This window comes from Spermophilus citellus, assembly GCF_964194105.1.
Source record: "Spermophilus citellus genome assembly, chromosome: 10".
NCBI lineage: Eukaryota > Metazoa > Chordata > Mammalia > Rodentia > Sciuridae > Spermophilus > Spermophilus citellus.
In genome coordinates this window covers 129581129-129598043 of record NC_138197.1, presented here as the reverse complement: position 1 = coordinate 129598043, position 16915 = coordinate 129581129, and the positions used below count along the sequence as shown (strand labels likewise).

Here is a 16915-nt window from a genome sequence, read left to right as displayed (position 1 = left end):
AGTGGGGAATTTAAAAGCGATAAACAGCCTTGGAGTGGCACGTGCCTGTAGTCTCAACTACAAAGGAGGCTGAGGCAGGAAGAGCACTTGAGCTCAGGAAGTGAAGGCCAGCCTGGCAGTGTAGCAAGACCACTTCTTTAAAAAGAAGAGAGAGAGATAAAACGCAGATTGCATTTCACTAGAATGAATAACTGAAAAGCACTGTGACTCCTCTAAGATCTAACTACCACAATATCATAAATGGTAATTTGTTCTAGTAATAATTTTATAAGGGAAAGTGAACTCATGATTATTAAACGCTTGGATGAGCATTTCTTTGAGCAAGCTTGTTCTAAGGGAGAAACTGTATGTTAAAAATCTATGATGGTTTAATTTTTTTCCTTTAAGAAGTTTTTCAGTCTTTTTTTGCCCCACCAGTTTTTGAGCACTGAAATTTTTACTCAGAACATTTAAAATTATTATAGTAACTTTGAAAAAAAACTATTGTTAACAACAAGAATCCTATTTTCCTAACTCCTCCTCAAAAACAAAACCAACTCAAATAAATGTGGGGAGTAGGAATTGAGGACTAAATTTTAATAGTTTTCTCTGTTGAATAACTGGTTCCAAAAACTTCACCTAAGATATTTCTGTACTTTTATTCTCTGATACTTAGTTGTTATAGGAAAGATCCTATAATTAATAAGTTATTCCTAAAATGCCAGGTAAAACAGATAAATCACAGGAAAAAAATAGCTGTATTAGAGAGTCCTAACTTAAGATCTGCAAAATATTTGCTCAATTTTACTGTTCCCCAAAATAATCATGCATTTTACTTACTTTAATATTTCTTATAGGTAATTCCAGTTTTTATTTTTTGATTCCATGTATATTTTTCTTGTGAAAGTCTAAATTGTGCATGTGAGTATGGGGTGAAGTATCCCCATGTGTAGAGGTCTTATTTTGAACTTAATCAGATTGGAATTTTTTTTTTTTTTTTAAGAGAGAGAGGAGGGAGAGAGAGAGAATTTTTTAATATTTATTTTTTAGTTCTTGGTGGACACAACATCTTTGTTGGTATGTGGTGCTCTGAGGATCGAACCAGGGCCGCGCGCATGCCAGGCGAGCGCGCTACCGCTTGAGCCACATCCCCAGCCCCAGATTGGAATTTTAACAGAAGTTTTTGCTATATTAAACTTTCATTTTTAATGGCTTTGAAAACTTCAATTGTGCTGGTATCATTTTTTTTCTTTGCACTTATATTAATATTTTAGCAGAGTAGATTGAATGTGGAGACTTCTAAATCCAGGAATATCAATTGTATGATTAGGATTCCTTGAGGTGAAACCATGTCATAGTTCTTCTCTCACAGGTGCCTAGGCAGAGGAGCTCAGTCTTAGAGATGTTGAAGAACATTTTATCTGCTATGATTGCTGTCAGTTTATGGCTTACAGTTTTATTACTTAGCTTAACAACCTTTTAAATTACACAAAGAGAATATATTAGAAATTTGCATTACACATATGAGAAAAATCTGAATAGTGATCAGTGGGGAATCCAGGAAGATTGTTCTTTCAGCAAATATATTGAGATATTTTCATTTTACTCTTGGTTGAGGGAGAAGTGTTATCTGACCTTGTTTCTCCCATTTAATAATTATTTTATATCTTGTGCTTTTATTAGTTTCTTTGATGGTAATTTAAGGGAGTGTCTTTGTATCCATCCCTACCCTGGCACAGAACATGGCACATGGCTCTTAGTAAACAAATATTTTAAAGAGTAGCAAACAGGGGCTGGGGTTGTGGCTCAGTTGTAGAGCACTCGCCTAGCAATTGTGAGGCCCTGGGTTCAATCCTCAGCACACATAAAAATAAATAAATAAAGGTATCATGTACAACTATATCTAAAAAATAAAATATTTGTTTTAAAAAGAGTTCCAAACAATGTACTTCTACCCTAAATGTAGAATTTAAAATATATAACACCAGTTTTTTTGTAGATCTGCATAAATGCCTATAGTATGAAGCAGATTAAAGTTTTTTTAAAAATATTTTTAGTTGTAGATAGACACAATATCTTTATTTGTTTAATTTTTTTTTTTTTAATGGTGCTGGGGATTGAACCCAGTGCCTCACATGTGCTGGGCAAGTACTCTACCACTGAGCCACAACCCCAGCCCAGATTGAAAGTTTTAATTCAGAAATTAAGAGAATTACGAGTGGTCTTGTGTGACCTTATGTAAAGAACGCCTTTGTACTAGCTCTACCTGATTGTGCAACATAAAATCCTATACTGGCAAAGTCCAAATGGCAATATTTTGTTGGAAACTAATTTGTTCTAAATCTTAGAAGCATTAATTGAACTCTTTGTAGCTGTAAATTCTGTTAAGAAATTAAAGCTTGGAATGTGAGAAACAAATCTAGTTTATGAATAAATTCTCTTGTGCTTAATTTTTTAAAATTTTTTGAACAATTTCAGGCTGAAAGAAAAACAGCAAAAACAATGCAAAGAACTATTTTTGCTGAATGATTTGAGAGTAAGCTTTCATGGTTATGCCCCTCAACACCATTGAATTTGTATTTCCAAGGACAGTTGAAAATGAAACCATCAAACTCGTGGAACTAAGATGGATACATTAATATTAACTAAATCTCAGAATTACAGTGTTAAACTTAGTTGTCATGTGTTTTATCTCCCTCATTGTGAAACAATTTTTTGGTCTTGCCTTGATTTTATGACCATGAACATTGGTCTTGAAGTTTGAAATATTATGAGTCAGTTATTCTGTAGAATTTTTCTCAATGTGGATTTGACTGATTTTTTTTTTTTTCCTAGAATTAGATTTAGCTTAATACATTTCTTGGCAGGAATATCACTTCCCAGAGTTACACTGTTGTGACTGTTTGAATGTCACCCTAAATCCATTCCTGACACTGCATTTTGAAACTTAGGAAAAACACAGCTTAAGAAGCCTGTGACTTCATTAAAATTTAACTGCAAAGAGCTAATGTTTGATTCCTGTGCTCTTTTGAAAAGTAGTTTTTCCTATAGAAAAGAATTTCGTGGGTTTTATATGCCTGCCTCTTATCAGTGAATCATTTTACTTTGCTGAATTACAAATTAGGATGTTTTGGGGGCTGTGGATGTGGCTCAAGCAGTAGCGCACTCGCCTGGCGTGTGTGCGGCCCAGGTTCGATCCTCAGCACCACATACAAAAAAAGATCTTGTGTCCACCGAAAAACTAAAAAATAAATAAAATTCTGTCTCTCTCTCTCTCTTTAAAAAAAAAAAAAGATGTTTTGGATCATATGATCACTTTATTTTTGTCATATATCCATTCCTTTATAAGGGAACTGAGAAATGTGACTAAATGGTTAAGCACCCCTGGGTGCAATTCTCAGTATCAAAAAAAGGCAGAAAATTATTTGCTGTTTTGGAGATTAAACTCAGAGTTGCACACATACAAGGCAAGTGCTCTACTAGCAAGCTGTGTGTCCGCCTTACTCTGACTTTTTTTTAATATATTTTTTTTAGTTGTATATGGACACAGTATCTTTATTATTTTTGTGTGGTGCTGAAGATCAAACCCAGTGCCTCATACATGCCAGGCAAGTGCTCTATCACTGAGCCACAACCCGAGCCCACTCTTTGACTTTTTAAATTTTGAGGCAAGGTCTTGTTAAATTGTGCAGACTGGCCTTGAATGAGTGATCCTCCTGTCTCAGCCTTCCATGTAGCTGGGATTATGGGCATGTGCCATCACACCTGATTTGAAGGCTAAAATTAATTTTAAGAGTGTACAGCAGCCAAGTGTTGTACAAGATGTAGAACAGCTAGCATGCTTTCCCTTTTCTGTTTTTGTTTTTTGGTACTGAGGTTTAAACCCAGGGGTGCTCTGCCACTGAGGTGTACGCTTAGCTTAGCCATTTTATTTGTTTGTTTGTTTGTTTGTTTATTTCTTTTTTGAGTAGGGTCTCACTAAATTGTACAGGCTGGCCTCAAATTTACAATCCTTCTGCCTCAGTGTCTTGAGTAGCTGGTATTACAGATGTGTGCCACTGTGTTCAGTATTATCATTTTCATTTCTCATCAGCAGTGTATAAGAATTCCACCTGTTTGAGGGCTTTATGAGATGGCATAAACATATAATTCCAGCATCTCAAGAAACTTGAGACAGGAGGATCATAAATTCAAGGTTAGTCTTGGCAATTTAGCAAGAGCCCATCTCAAAATAAAAAAAAAAAAGCAATGGGAATCTAGCTCAGTGATATTGCACTCCCGGTTTAAATCCCTGTTACCAAAAATAAAATAGAAAACTGATATCCAATTAAATTGAACTTACACCTATCCTGTGTCCACAAATTCCATTCAACTGAAATTAATGTAAATGCAGAACTACAATCTAGTTAGAGTTAACACTTTAGTAGGTGCCTTTCTGTTTTCCAAGTTAATGAATTCTTGTTTTACATAGAAGCTAATAGCTTTTTTTTTTTTTAATTGAACCTGGTTTGTTTTTGACCCTAAATCCAAATATTATTGTAGTCACTGGGCTGTTGACATGTAACCCGTGTGCTCTAGGTCTACACCAAATGGAGCATATAACATTCTTTGTTCTTTTTTCTTTGTTTTTGTTGTGCACATGTAATTCGTAGTGTTGCTTTGGATTCATTGAAGAAGGATTTGCAAGGCCTAGAGGAAGTCTTAATGGGTGAAGTTTAGAAGCAATGAGGAGAAAAGGTGTAATGTGAGGAACATGTGAATGTATATAAGAATGATCCTTGTAGGACTCAGGTGAAACAAACATTTTGAATAATTATTACTACATAATTATCTCGTAAGCTGCCTGTTTGAATTGAAATAAGTTTTGAGTTCATATATACCTACTGAATTCTAAGCTAACAATTTGTATGAATGATTTTGTCATTGCATGTTGAGCTCTCTTTTTGGTTGGGGGGGGGGTTATTAAGGGACACTCAAACCACTGAGCCACTCCCCTAGCCCTATTTTGTATTTTATTTAGAGACAGCGTCTCCCTGAGTTGCTTAGCACCTCGCCATTGCTGAGGCTGACTTTGAACTCATGATCTTCCTGCCTCAGTCTCCTGAACTACTAGGATTATAGGCATGCACCAACTTGCCTGGCTTGACTGCTCTTTTAATTTTCCTCTGGGAGTAGACACAGAGAAGTTGTATAGTTATCTTTATTTAGATTTATGGAGAACAGGGAAAGGGCTTCATTAGCCAGTATACTAAAAATGAAATTTTAAACTGAAAAAAACTTGATCATAATAATACCAAAGCATTTAAATTAAATGAAAAACTTAAGTTTTGAAGGGGTTAGTCATCTAAACATCTCTTAGGCGTAAACATGTTGCTTACCTTAGTGAAATTTAATTTTCTAAACAAATATCTTTTTTCTCATCTTCTTCAAGCATGGGGGGTAAAGTACCACCTGCTACTCATAAACCTAAATCAGAAGAAAATACCAAGGTAAGTTTTAATTTTATTCATGCGTTTAGTGGTAAAATGTAAAATTTCTTAATATTTTTTTTAACTACTGCTCTCAAATTACCATTCCCAATTTTCCCCAAGGTCACTTGGAAATAAGATCTTTTAAATATTTGTTTGTCTTTATGAAACTTGCTTTTAGACCAAATTTCAGGAAGCTGATTTAAAACTGAGAATTTGAGATTGAATAATTCACTTGATTTTAAAATAAATGTTATCCATTTGTTGTATGCATGGCCTATAAGCAGTAAGCTCTGTGATGGTATGCATGGACAAGGATCCCAAATCAGTATTTTTTTTTTTTAAGAGAGAGAATTTTTAAATATTTATTTTTAGTTTTTCGGTGGACACATCTTTTTTTTTTTTTTTTTTTTTTTTTAATGTGGTACTGAGGATCGAACCTGGGTCCCACCCGTGCTAGGCCGGCGCTCTACCGATGAGCCACAATCCCAACAACCCCCCCCCCCCCAAATCAGTATTTTAAAATTTTTTTCTGCTCTATTACCTGAGGGATGTTACTGATGTTGTATGTTAGAAATGAGGGGCGTAAATGTACTCTGCAGGGTTTTTGTTTGTTTGTATACAGGATTGAACTCCAGACACTCACCACTGAGCCACATTCCCTACCTCTCTTTTGGTTTTATTTAGAGACAGGGTCTCTCGGAGTTGCTTAGTGCCTTGCTTTTGCTGAGGCTGGCTTAATTCCTGATCATCCTGCCCTCAGCCTCCCCAGCTGCCGGGATTACAGGCATGCTGCACTGCATCACGCCTCTGTGGTATTTTTAAGGATGTTCTCTTCAGGGTTGGGGTTGTGGTTCAGAGGTAGAACGTGCGCCTAGCATGCGTGAGGCACTGGGTTCGCTCATCAGCATCACATAAAGTAAAATTGTGTCCACCTATAACTGAAAATATTGTTGTTGTTTTTTTTTTAAAGAATGTTCTCATCCATATTTTTCTTTTCTCCCATTTTGTGTCTTCATGTCTGAAAGTTGTTTTTTTCCCCCAAGTTTTCTGATTAGTCATCTTGTTTGTTTGTGGGTTTTTTTTTTTTTTTGTTTTGTTTTGTTTTCTTTTTTTTTTTGTATCATGGATTGAACCCAGGGGGGCAATTAGCCTTTGAGCCATATCCTCAGCCCTTTTTTAAAAATCTTTTTATTTTGAAATACGATCTCACTAAGTTTCTTAGGGGCTTGCCAAGTTGCTGAGGCTGGCTTGAACTTGTGATCCTCCTGCCTCAGCCTTCCAAGCTGCTTTGCTTATAGGCATGTGACCCCATGCCTGGCCTTGATTAGCTATCTTAAATTAAATTGCTGTTTTATGTAGAACCATTAATATGGTTTTATTTGTTTAAATGTAGAAATAGAAGTTGTGAACTTCTCATGAACTTCTGATGATATGTAATGAGAAAGGTTAAGCAAAAGCTCAAAAAGTAGTTACTCTTTTAGATGTCCTTTTACTGGTTTGATATTTTCTGAGCCCTTGATACTTTGCATTTGATAAAAAAAATATGGAAACTATTATATTTATCCTATGTGTCTGTTAACTTTTTAAAATCAGTCTAATTTAGACTTGTGACTGGTCTTTCAGTGTATGCTAACTAATGTATTTAGCAGATTTTCGTGTTTGGTAGGGACTCAACAAATATTTTGTATTATGGGGGGATTTCGATTTTAAAAGGTAGGAGCCTAAAGAGTTAAATAATTCTGACATCTAATACAGATGTATAGATAGTTATGGTGGGCTGATCATGATGTATTCTCTTAAGATACATAGCATTATTATTATTATTTTTTTTTTTAAAGAGAGAGTGAGAGAGAGAGAATTTTTAATATTTATTTATTTTTTAGTTCTCGGCGGACACAACATCTTTGTTGGTATGTGGTGCTGAGGATCGAACCCGGGCCGCACGCATGCCAGGCGAGCGCGCTACCGCTTGAGCCACATCCCCAGCCCCCAAGATACATAGCATTATTAAAGGGAAAAGGCAAAGTGCAGAGTTATCTCATACACATAAAATATATTTTTTCTGTGATGTATAAGAAACCACACTGGTTATCTACTGAATGGAATAGAAATTTGGTTTCCAACTTGAATACGTTTAAATTCTTTGAATTTTAATTGTTTATTATAGTTCCATAGACCCTTATTTGCAATTCCAAAATTGAAAAACCATTGAAAAGTAAAAGTTACAGTAAAGTTGGTAGTAAAATATTATCTGAATGGACTGTTCATAAGTCTTATTTTGTTTTGGAGGCAGGTTCTTGATAGTTTGTCTGGGCTGACCTCAAAAAGGACAAACACAAATCCAAAGCAAAGTTACCAAAATTAAACAAAGGAACTTAATAACTAAAATATAATATATGGTGGACAATGTACATGTTAATTTTTTATAAGTTGAGCTGGGGATGTGGTTCAAGTGGTAGCACACTCGCCTGGCATGCATGTGGCCCGGGTTCGATCCTCAGCACCACATACCAACAAGGATGTTGTGTCCGCCGAGAACTAAAAAATAAATATTAAAAATTCTCTCTCTCTCCTCTCTCCTCTCTCACTCTCTCTTTAAAAAAAAAATCTCTCTCAACACAGTGTCCCTGAAATTTTTTTTATTAGTTGACTGCTATGTATTATATATATGGTGTGTTATTAAATACTTATGGCACTGTTTTCGTTCCCTTTGCCTAGGAAGAAAAAACAGATAGCAAGAAGTCAGAAGAAAACATTAAGAGAGATGAGCCATCAAGTGAGGAAAGTGATCTAGGTGAGGAGACAGTTTGTATTTGATGATCTTATGATGCTGGGTCAGTTTTTATTGGAGTGACAAAATCAGCACTAATAGAAATTGTTGTTAATGAGCTACAAATGAAATGCTAGAGTGTTTTTTTGTTTGTTTGTTTTGTTTTTATACTGGGAATTGAACCCAAAAGTGCTTAATTGCTGAGCCACATCTGCAGCCCTTTTAAAAAATATTTCATTTAGAGACAGGGTCTTGCTGAGTTGCTAAGTGCCTTGTTAAGTTGCTGTGACCGGCTTTGAGCTTGAGTTCCCCTGCTTCAGCCTTCTGAGCTGCTGGGATTACTGGTTGTGCCACTGCACCTGGCCCTAAAAGTTTTCTAGTAGCCATATTTTGAAAAAGAAAAGAAAAAGGATTAATTGTTGAAATATAATTTTACTTAAATCAATGATATATTGGTTAGAATAATAACACCTAGCTGAGCATTATACCTTGGGAGGCCAAGGCAGGAAGGATTGCAAGTTCAAAGACATCCTGGGAAATTCAGCAAGAACCTGTGTCAAAATAAAATGTAAAAAGGGCTGGGGATGTAGCTCAATGGTAGAGTGCTCCTGGGTTCAGTCCCCAGGATTGTCCATTTAAAAGAAGAAGAAGAAATTAACAACTATGTAGTGATGTAAAAAAGTTTTTAAGGGCTGGGGTTGTGGCTTAGCGGTAAAGCACTCGTCTCGCACATGTGAGGCCCTGGTTCGATCTTCGGCACCACATAAAAATAAATAAGTGAAATAAAGATATTGTGTCCAACTACAACTAAAAAAATAAATATTAAAAAAATTAAAAAAAAGTTTTAATTATTTTCCTCACTAGATCTTCAAAGTCAGATTCAAAGTTTATTTTACATATGTAGCATCTCTCAATTCAGATGTTGCATTTTCATTAAATAATTCAGACTTCTGACATTTGTACTTGAAATGTATTCAACATATTTTAAAATATTTTATTTGTATTCAACATATTTTAAAATATTTCTATTAGCTGAATTCAGTAACAAAAATATTTTTCATTAGTACTTTCCATGTTGATAAAATTGGTTCATATTTAGAAGAATTAATATTTATGCCATGAATGTGGTTTTTGGTTTTGTTTTCAAGGCCACAGGAAAAAAAAATTTGGAGGTTTTGAGACTATAAATATATTCCAGTTATTAATTGGGCAGTCTTTTGTCACAGAATGAATCTAAAAGCTAAAGAAAAATACTTGGGAGTTTTTCAACTTTTGAAAATCAGTTGATATTCAATATTATTAGAAAGGTATTCTTAAGTGCAATTTGGTGGCTTAATTGAAAGTCTTTCATTTTTTATAAAGTGTCTTTTTTACTTTTTCTCAATTTTGATAACTATAATTAAATTTTACTGATTCTCCCCCAAAAGCATTTTATATGCACAAATCAAACTTTTTGTAGTTCGACAATCTCAGTTTATGTTAAAATGGATTAAACATTTTTGTTGTTGTACCATTCTCAAAGTCTCTAACCTTTTCAGTTAGAAGTTGACCAAGTTCTCTTTTTAAAAAAATATTGTTTTAGTTGTCAGTAGACCTTTTATTTATTATACATGGTGCCTTACTAAGTGCCTTGCTAAGACTTGCTGAGATGGCTTTGAACTTGTGTTCCTCCTGTTTCGACCTCCTGAGTGCTCTACGACTGAGCCACAACCCCGGCCCAATAAGTTGACTAAATTCTTGAGTGTAATGTACAACATGGTGACTATAGTTAATATGCTGTGTGCTTAAAATTTCTTGAGATAAGATCTCAAGTGTTATCACCAAAAAACTGAAAAGTAAATACGTGAGATGATGGATAGGTTAATTAACTTAATGAGAGGAATTGTTTTATGATACATAGAAGTATACTTTCATTAAAACACAACGTTGGCAGCTGGGGATGTAGCAGTGGTAGAGCATGTGCGCCTATCAATCCCTGGACACCCCCCCCCCCAACAAAGCATTGTCAACCTTAATACAGTGTTAATTGTCAGTCACCCCTCAGTTTTTCCCCAGCCCTTTATATATTTTATTTTGAGATGGGTTCTTACTAAGTTGCTCAGGGCCTTACTAAGTTGCAGAGGCTGGACTCGAACTTGTGATCTTCCTGCCTCAGCCTCCCAAATTATAGGGGTGTGCAACCACTTTGTAATTTTAAAATGTTTTGTATGTAAGTTTTTTTGCTCTGTTGGTATAAGTGGAAATTGTCCTTCCACCCAAAATTTGTATCATGCCTCTTTTCATTCTTTCCTGTTTTGGTTATAATACTAGCCATAGGACTTGATTTTTGAATCAGTAGTATGTCTATTTTAAAATTGAAATTTGTCCTCACTATATTTTAGTATATAGTAAGTATGTTAAAATTACATAGTATTTCATATTTTACGTTACTATACATTATTATATTACTATATTACTTCATATTTTATTTTTTGGTACTAGAGATTGAAGCCAGGAATGCTATACAACTGAGTTACATTTCCAGTCCTTTTTAATTTTTTATTTTGAGATAGTCTTGCTAAATTGCTTAGGTCCTCGATAAATTGCTAATGGCCAGTCAGGAATTTGCGATTCTCCTGTCTCAGCTTCCCGAGTTGCTGGAGTTACAGGTGTGTGTCACCATGCCTGGCTTGAACTAACATTTTAGTAGATCATTGTGTAGAAAAAAATTTATTTGATCTGCATTGCTTTAACACTGAGTCATTATTGTATTTATGTATAATACTAGAAACTATGGACATGCTAACATTCCCACTACAATCCAATTATAATTATCCATTATGATGCAACAGTTGAAGTGGTAAGTCTTCCTAAAACAATAAAATTATACTTAACAGGTATTACAATTAAAATATTCAAATTAGTTATGCTGGCCTGTCACGTTCCTCACAACTAAAACACTCAGGGTCACTCCAGGGGAACTGGGCTGCACGAAATAACCACACAAGAGACAGAGATACCTTTTTCTTTGAGGTCCTGTGACAAGGGGCCAAAGAAAGAGCAAGCAAGTGGGTGCTGAACCCTTTTATTAAGGAGAAGCCATTCAAATGAGGCAAAGAGTCAGTAGCAAGTTGACTGACATCTAGAAAGCCCACACCCAAAAGCAGAGCAAGAGAAGGGGACACACTCAGGGCGTTTCCATGGAACATTGGATCCCAGACAGGACAAAGTGGTAATATTACAAAAGAACCCATGAGTGTAGCTCAATCCATGGGGAGACATGCCTACGTCTGAAGACACACCCTCAAACTTCCTGGACTGTGACAATGTCCAGGTCACTCTGAGATGTAGTGACCTGTCAAAGCCTCTTCTCTCCAGGATGGAAGGCATGAACAATTCAGAGTGGCTCCCCACACAGGCCAAAACTGAACACAAATATGAATAAAAACTGAATATACAAATACTCAACTCAGTTATGCTGGTCATAGTCCATCCATTTTTAATACTTCTGTGAGGGTAGTGGATCTGCTTTGTACAATGCAAGCCTTAATGTTCTTTTCTCATCTTTGGCAGAAATTGATAATGAAGGTGTAATTGAACCAGACACTGATGCTCCTCAAGAAATGGGAGATGAAAATGCGGAGGTAAGTTCACTGTTTCATTCTCTGTTTATTATAAGGAATATAAAGTTTCCCACTGTTGGAATTATTTTACAACATGACTTCCAGAAAAGCACATATTAAATCTTTGGCTTGGGGCTGGGGTTGTGGCTCAGTGGTAGAGTGCTTACCTGGCACATGTGAGGCACTGTGTTGGATCCTTAGTACCATATAAAACTAAGTAAATGAAATGAATATATTATGCCCATCTACAACCTCCAAAAACTATTTTTAAAAATAAGGCATTTAGTTAAGCATTTTATTTTATTACATAAAAACTTGATTTGTGGGCTGGGGATGTGGCTCAAGCGGTAGCGCGCTCGCCTGGCATGCGTGTGGCCCGGGTTCGATCCTCAGCACCACATATTAAAAAAAAGGTGTTGTGTCTGCCGAAAAGCTAAAAAATTAAAAAAAAAAAACTTGATTTGTGAAAATCTCCTGTTATTTTGTTTGGTCTTTAAGTTTGCATCTGGTTTGATTGCTCTATAAAGTTAGTAACATTCACTATATACTTAAAAAAAGAATTGTGTCTTAGTGGGATATCTAAAGCCACACAGTTTTCCAAAATGGTTTTGTCACAGGGAATCCTCAAAGATTGAGAGATTTGATTCCTGAGCCTTGAAAAAATTTTAGATTTTACAGTGATTAGTGGTATTCCAAAGAGTTCTGGCACATATGTTATAGGTTATATGCAGTAGGGCAGAAATTAGGAAAAACTGGCCAGGCAGGTGGCGCATACCTACAATTCCAGCAGCCCGAGGCTAAGGCAAAAGGATCGTGAATTCAAAGATAGCTTCAGCAAAAGTGAGGTATTAAGTGACTCAATGAGATTCTGTCTCTAAATAAATAGAAAATAGGGCTGAGGATGCGGCTTAGTGGTAAGTGCCCCTGAGTTCAATCCCAGGTACCAAAAAAGAACTACTACAACAAAAAATGAATTAGGAAAATCTGTAAAATCTTCTTGGTGGTGTTAGACCAAGACGCAAGAAAAGAGCTCTGACTCCAATTAAAATCAAATTAAAGCAAGCTTATTATTTCGACTGGCCGGGCTGCCTCTCCCACCCAAAACGCGGGAACAAGACAGCAGCCTCAGCTTTCCTGCAGCCCAGCTTTATAGCCCAGAAAGTTACACAAAGGGGGGTTACGGATAACAGAACTCTTGAGGTGCATGACACTAATGCTAGTTTACATTTTTGATGGCCCCAACATCAGAATTTATGAAGGTCATTAGAGTCTCAGGGTCGTTACTGGCCAGGGAAGGCCAAGATTTGTGAGGTGTCACTAAAGTTTCAGCGAGGGCTGCTAGCTATCTAGTCAGAGAGCCAGGCATGGGTGCGTTCAAGGCACGGGCAGGCATTCCAAGCAGGTTCAGAATTTGCAGTAATTTATAGTAAAGTTGAAATTATCTTTTCATGGCTTTGTGGCGAGATGGCTCCCAATTTTGAGAAAAGATCAGGTTGGGTCTATCAGTGGCTGATGGGGGGAAATGCTTAGAAGCACTCGAACATAGTAATAGCAACTTTTAAAATATTGGTCTGTCCTCAACACTTAATATTGTCAGATTTGATCTTTGCCAGACTTGTCACGTGAACTAATATGTCCTTGTTTTTAATTTGCATTTTCCTGATTTCTTAACAAGGTTGAGCGTTATAATGTCTTTCAGTTATTTATAAATTCTGTTCAGACCCTTACCCAGTTTTTCAACTAGGTTGTTTCTCTTTTGCTTTTACTGATCTATAGTTTACCTGTCAGTGTCATTATTGAAGAATTCCTTTTCTCTCTGATGCAAAAATAATATTGTTTCCATATGTGTTTGGGTTGGTGGTCTTTTGTTGTATTTGCCTAATTTTTTCTATGTACTAATGCCTCATTGTCTTTAACATATAAACCTTGTCACTTGGTAGGACAAGGACCTCTAAAACTTGAGTATTTGGGCTGGTTTTGGTCCTTTGTTTTTCTGTATAAATTTCAGAATCAGATTGTGAAATCTCTCTTCTTCCAAATTAAGCTTCTCCCACTAGAAATGTATTAATTCTAAATCCAGTTAGGGAGAGAACATACCTCCCCTCTTGAGATTAATTTTTAATTCTTTTTTAAAATGTCTTTCAGTAACCTGTAACATTTTCCCTGTCTTATGCATGTTTGTCAAGAATAGATGCAAGTACTTTTTGTTATCATTTGTAAAAGAAATCCTTAAAAATTGTATGATCTGTTTATTGATTGGATTATTTCACTTCAGTGTGTATGTTTCTAGTAACTTCTTGTCTGTTCTATTTGGGATTCATTGGGCATCTTAAATTTTAAGGTTGTTAATGTTCTTAAGCACTGGAACATCTCAAGTATTTCTTCAAAATATTGAGTTCTCCATATTCTCTCTTCTCCCTTATTCTGCAACCTGATTAGATATATGGGAGGTTTTTTTCACTATTAAGCTTTAGCTTTTTATTCTGTACTGAATTATGTGTATTTTTCTAGTCCATTGATGTTCCGTTGATGTTTTAATTTTAATTGTGGAAGCACATACATGTAATCCCACTTACCTGGGAGGCTGACACAGGAACATCACAAGTTTGAGGGCAGCCTTTGCATTTTAGCAAAACCCTGTCTCAAAATTTTAAAAAAGGTTTAGGGATTTTTTTCAGAGATAAAGTGCCCCTGGGTTTAGTCCCCAATATGTGTGGGGGGAGTTGGGGGCAGGGGCCATTTTGATACTTTACTTTGATTCTTTTTAAAGTCTACTTGGTTTTTCTAAGTCTTGCTTTTTACCCATTTTCAGAAATTGATTTTATTAAATACATTAAGTTCTTTAGAACTTTTGTTGGTCTTACTCTCATTTTTTTCTGGCTCTTGCTCATTGACGTGTCTTGTTTACTTGTGCTGTATGTGTATGTTTTATTTTGACCATGAGTTCTTTGCTTCATTGGGTCTCGCCTTTGGAAAAATTTTGAGGCCTCTGTAGAAGGTATGTTCCTCCAAATGGGAGTATATTTGCTTACATCAAAGCCCTGGACTCGGCACTACCAAACTTGTTTGTATGTTTTTAACTATACAGGTAATGGTGGAATTCCAAATAAGAGTCCAGCTCTTGTTTTTCACTACTCAGGAGAGGTTCTTTTTCCCCTCTTTTTTTTCTACTTGAATGTTCCTTTGTGTGGGACAGGTTTTTGTTGTTTTTTTTTTTTTTTTTTTTTTTTTTCTGTTATGCTTACCTGTGTAGGTCTTTGGAGTCCGAGATTTATTTTGGGCATTGTCTGGTCAGATGACATACATTCTCTTCATCTGAATCTACATACTTTGTGTCTGGTGTACTGTATTACTTTCAGAAACAATGTTGTAATGTATCAGGATTGACACCTGCTACAAGGGTGAAAAACAGATTGAGCACTTGGGTTCATCACTGTAGTCCAGCCTTCATTTAATTTTGTTACATTCTTAGGACAAAGCTTGGTTGATTTTAAAAGAGTTTTTCAGGATATTGTAATTACCATATTGCCAGAAACAGAGTGCTAATGATTTTTCTGAAATTACTCAGGCATAGTTGGGTGTAGTAGCACATCCTTGTAATCCCAGTGACATGGGGAGGCTGAAGCACCTGCTTGAACCTGCAAATTCAAGTCTGTCTTATGCAACTTCGTGAGACCATGTCTCAAAATAATAAAAAGGGCTCAGTGGTAAAGTGCCCTGTGTTCAATCCCTAGTACTACAAAAATAAGATAAAATTACTCTGGATTTGTGTAGTATTATTTCTGAGGAGTTTATTATATTTTTTCTTTCTTTCTTTTTTTTGGGGGGGTGGGGTGGGGGTACTAAGGATTAAACCCAGGGCCTTGTGCATGCTAGATAAATGCTCTATCGCTGAGCCATATCCTCAGCCCAACAACTTTTTTTTTTTTTTTTTTTTTGAGAAAGAGAGAATTTTTTTCATATTTATTTTTCAGTTTTCGGCGGACACAACATCTTTGTTTTATTTTATGTAGTGCTGAGGATTGAACCCAGGGCCTCGCACATGGTAGGCCGGTGCTCTGCCGCTGAGCTGTTCTTTAATAGAATTTTATTTTTTCCTCTTTTGTGCTCTTATAAACTATGTGTCCTAGGTTTAGTTTCTGTTGTGATTATTATCTTGTTTATTACAATTTTTTTTTTTTTTTTGACTGAACTGGCTATGAAATTCAGGGCCTCACTCATAACAGTCAGGCACTGTACCACTGAACCACATCCCCAGCCCCATTATCTTGTTCTATAACATTTTATAAATGACTTTTGCTGGTGTGGAGGAACTCTGACTTTTGTTTGTTTTTAAATATTGCTCTTGTACCTGACAACTGTTGAATTGTCTTACTATATCTAATAACTTGTCAGTGCCTTTGGATTTTCTAGATAAGTATAAAGAATAAAGACAGCTACATTCCTTTTTTCTTAAACCTATCAAATCATTTTCTTAATCAATTAGCTAGCACCTCCAGGCACTATTTTCTACAGTGGTGGGGATAAAGTAGATGTGATTAAAGGAACTATTTCTGAATGTGTCTTTAAGATAGTCTTATTTACTGAAAAATTTTTTTTTTAACTTTTGTACTGTCATATTTTTATGGCAATAAATGAGACATGAGGGTTCAAGCTTAAAGGGAACTAGTTATCTGTGAGGAGATAGGACTTCGTATTTTTGTGTAGTTTTCTTAGTATTTTTGTGAAGGTGATGGTAAAGCTAGGGCAGAACAATCATGCTTTGTTCAGGATGGAGCAAAGCAAAGGTCATGTCTAGAGCATAGTGTGGAAAGTGAAGTTTGTTTAGTGAAAAGGCTTGCAGTACACGGTGACACACACCTGTAATCCTAGCAATTCGGGGGGTTGAGGGAGAATTGCAAGTTGAAAACGAGGCCCTAAGCAACCTAGCCAAGACTCTGTCTCAAAACAAAAACAGGCTGGGGATGTGGCTCAGGTGTTAAGTACCTCTGGGTTCAATCTCCAGGTTTCCCACTTCCACTCTCCCCCACAAAAGGTTAAAAGCTCATGGTTTGGTCACCTGTGTGTCACTGTGACCAAAATAGCTGACAAGA

At 36.0% G+C, this 16915-nt stretch overlaps 1 protein-coding gene across 1 annotated transcript in view; it reads left to right on the top strand.

The window, feature by feature from the left end:
- The window catches only part of ST13 (ST13 Hsp70 interacting protein), a 32310-nt gene that overhangs the window by 1382 nt on the left and 14013 nt on the right, over positions 1-16915 (top strand). Inside the window, exons 2-4 of the mRNA XM_081310517.1 lie at positions 5411-5468; positions 8169-8244; positions 11773-11843. Coding sequence (XP_081166643.1) covers positions 5411-5468; positions 8169-8244; positions 11773-11843 — 205 coding nt within the window. The remainder of the gene's footprint in view (positions 1-5410; positions 5469-8168; positions 8245-11772; positions 11844-16915) is intronic.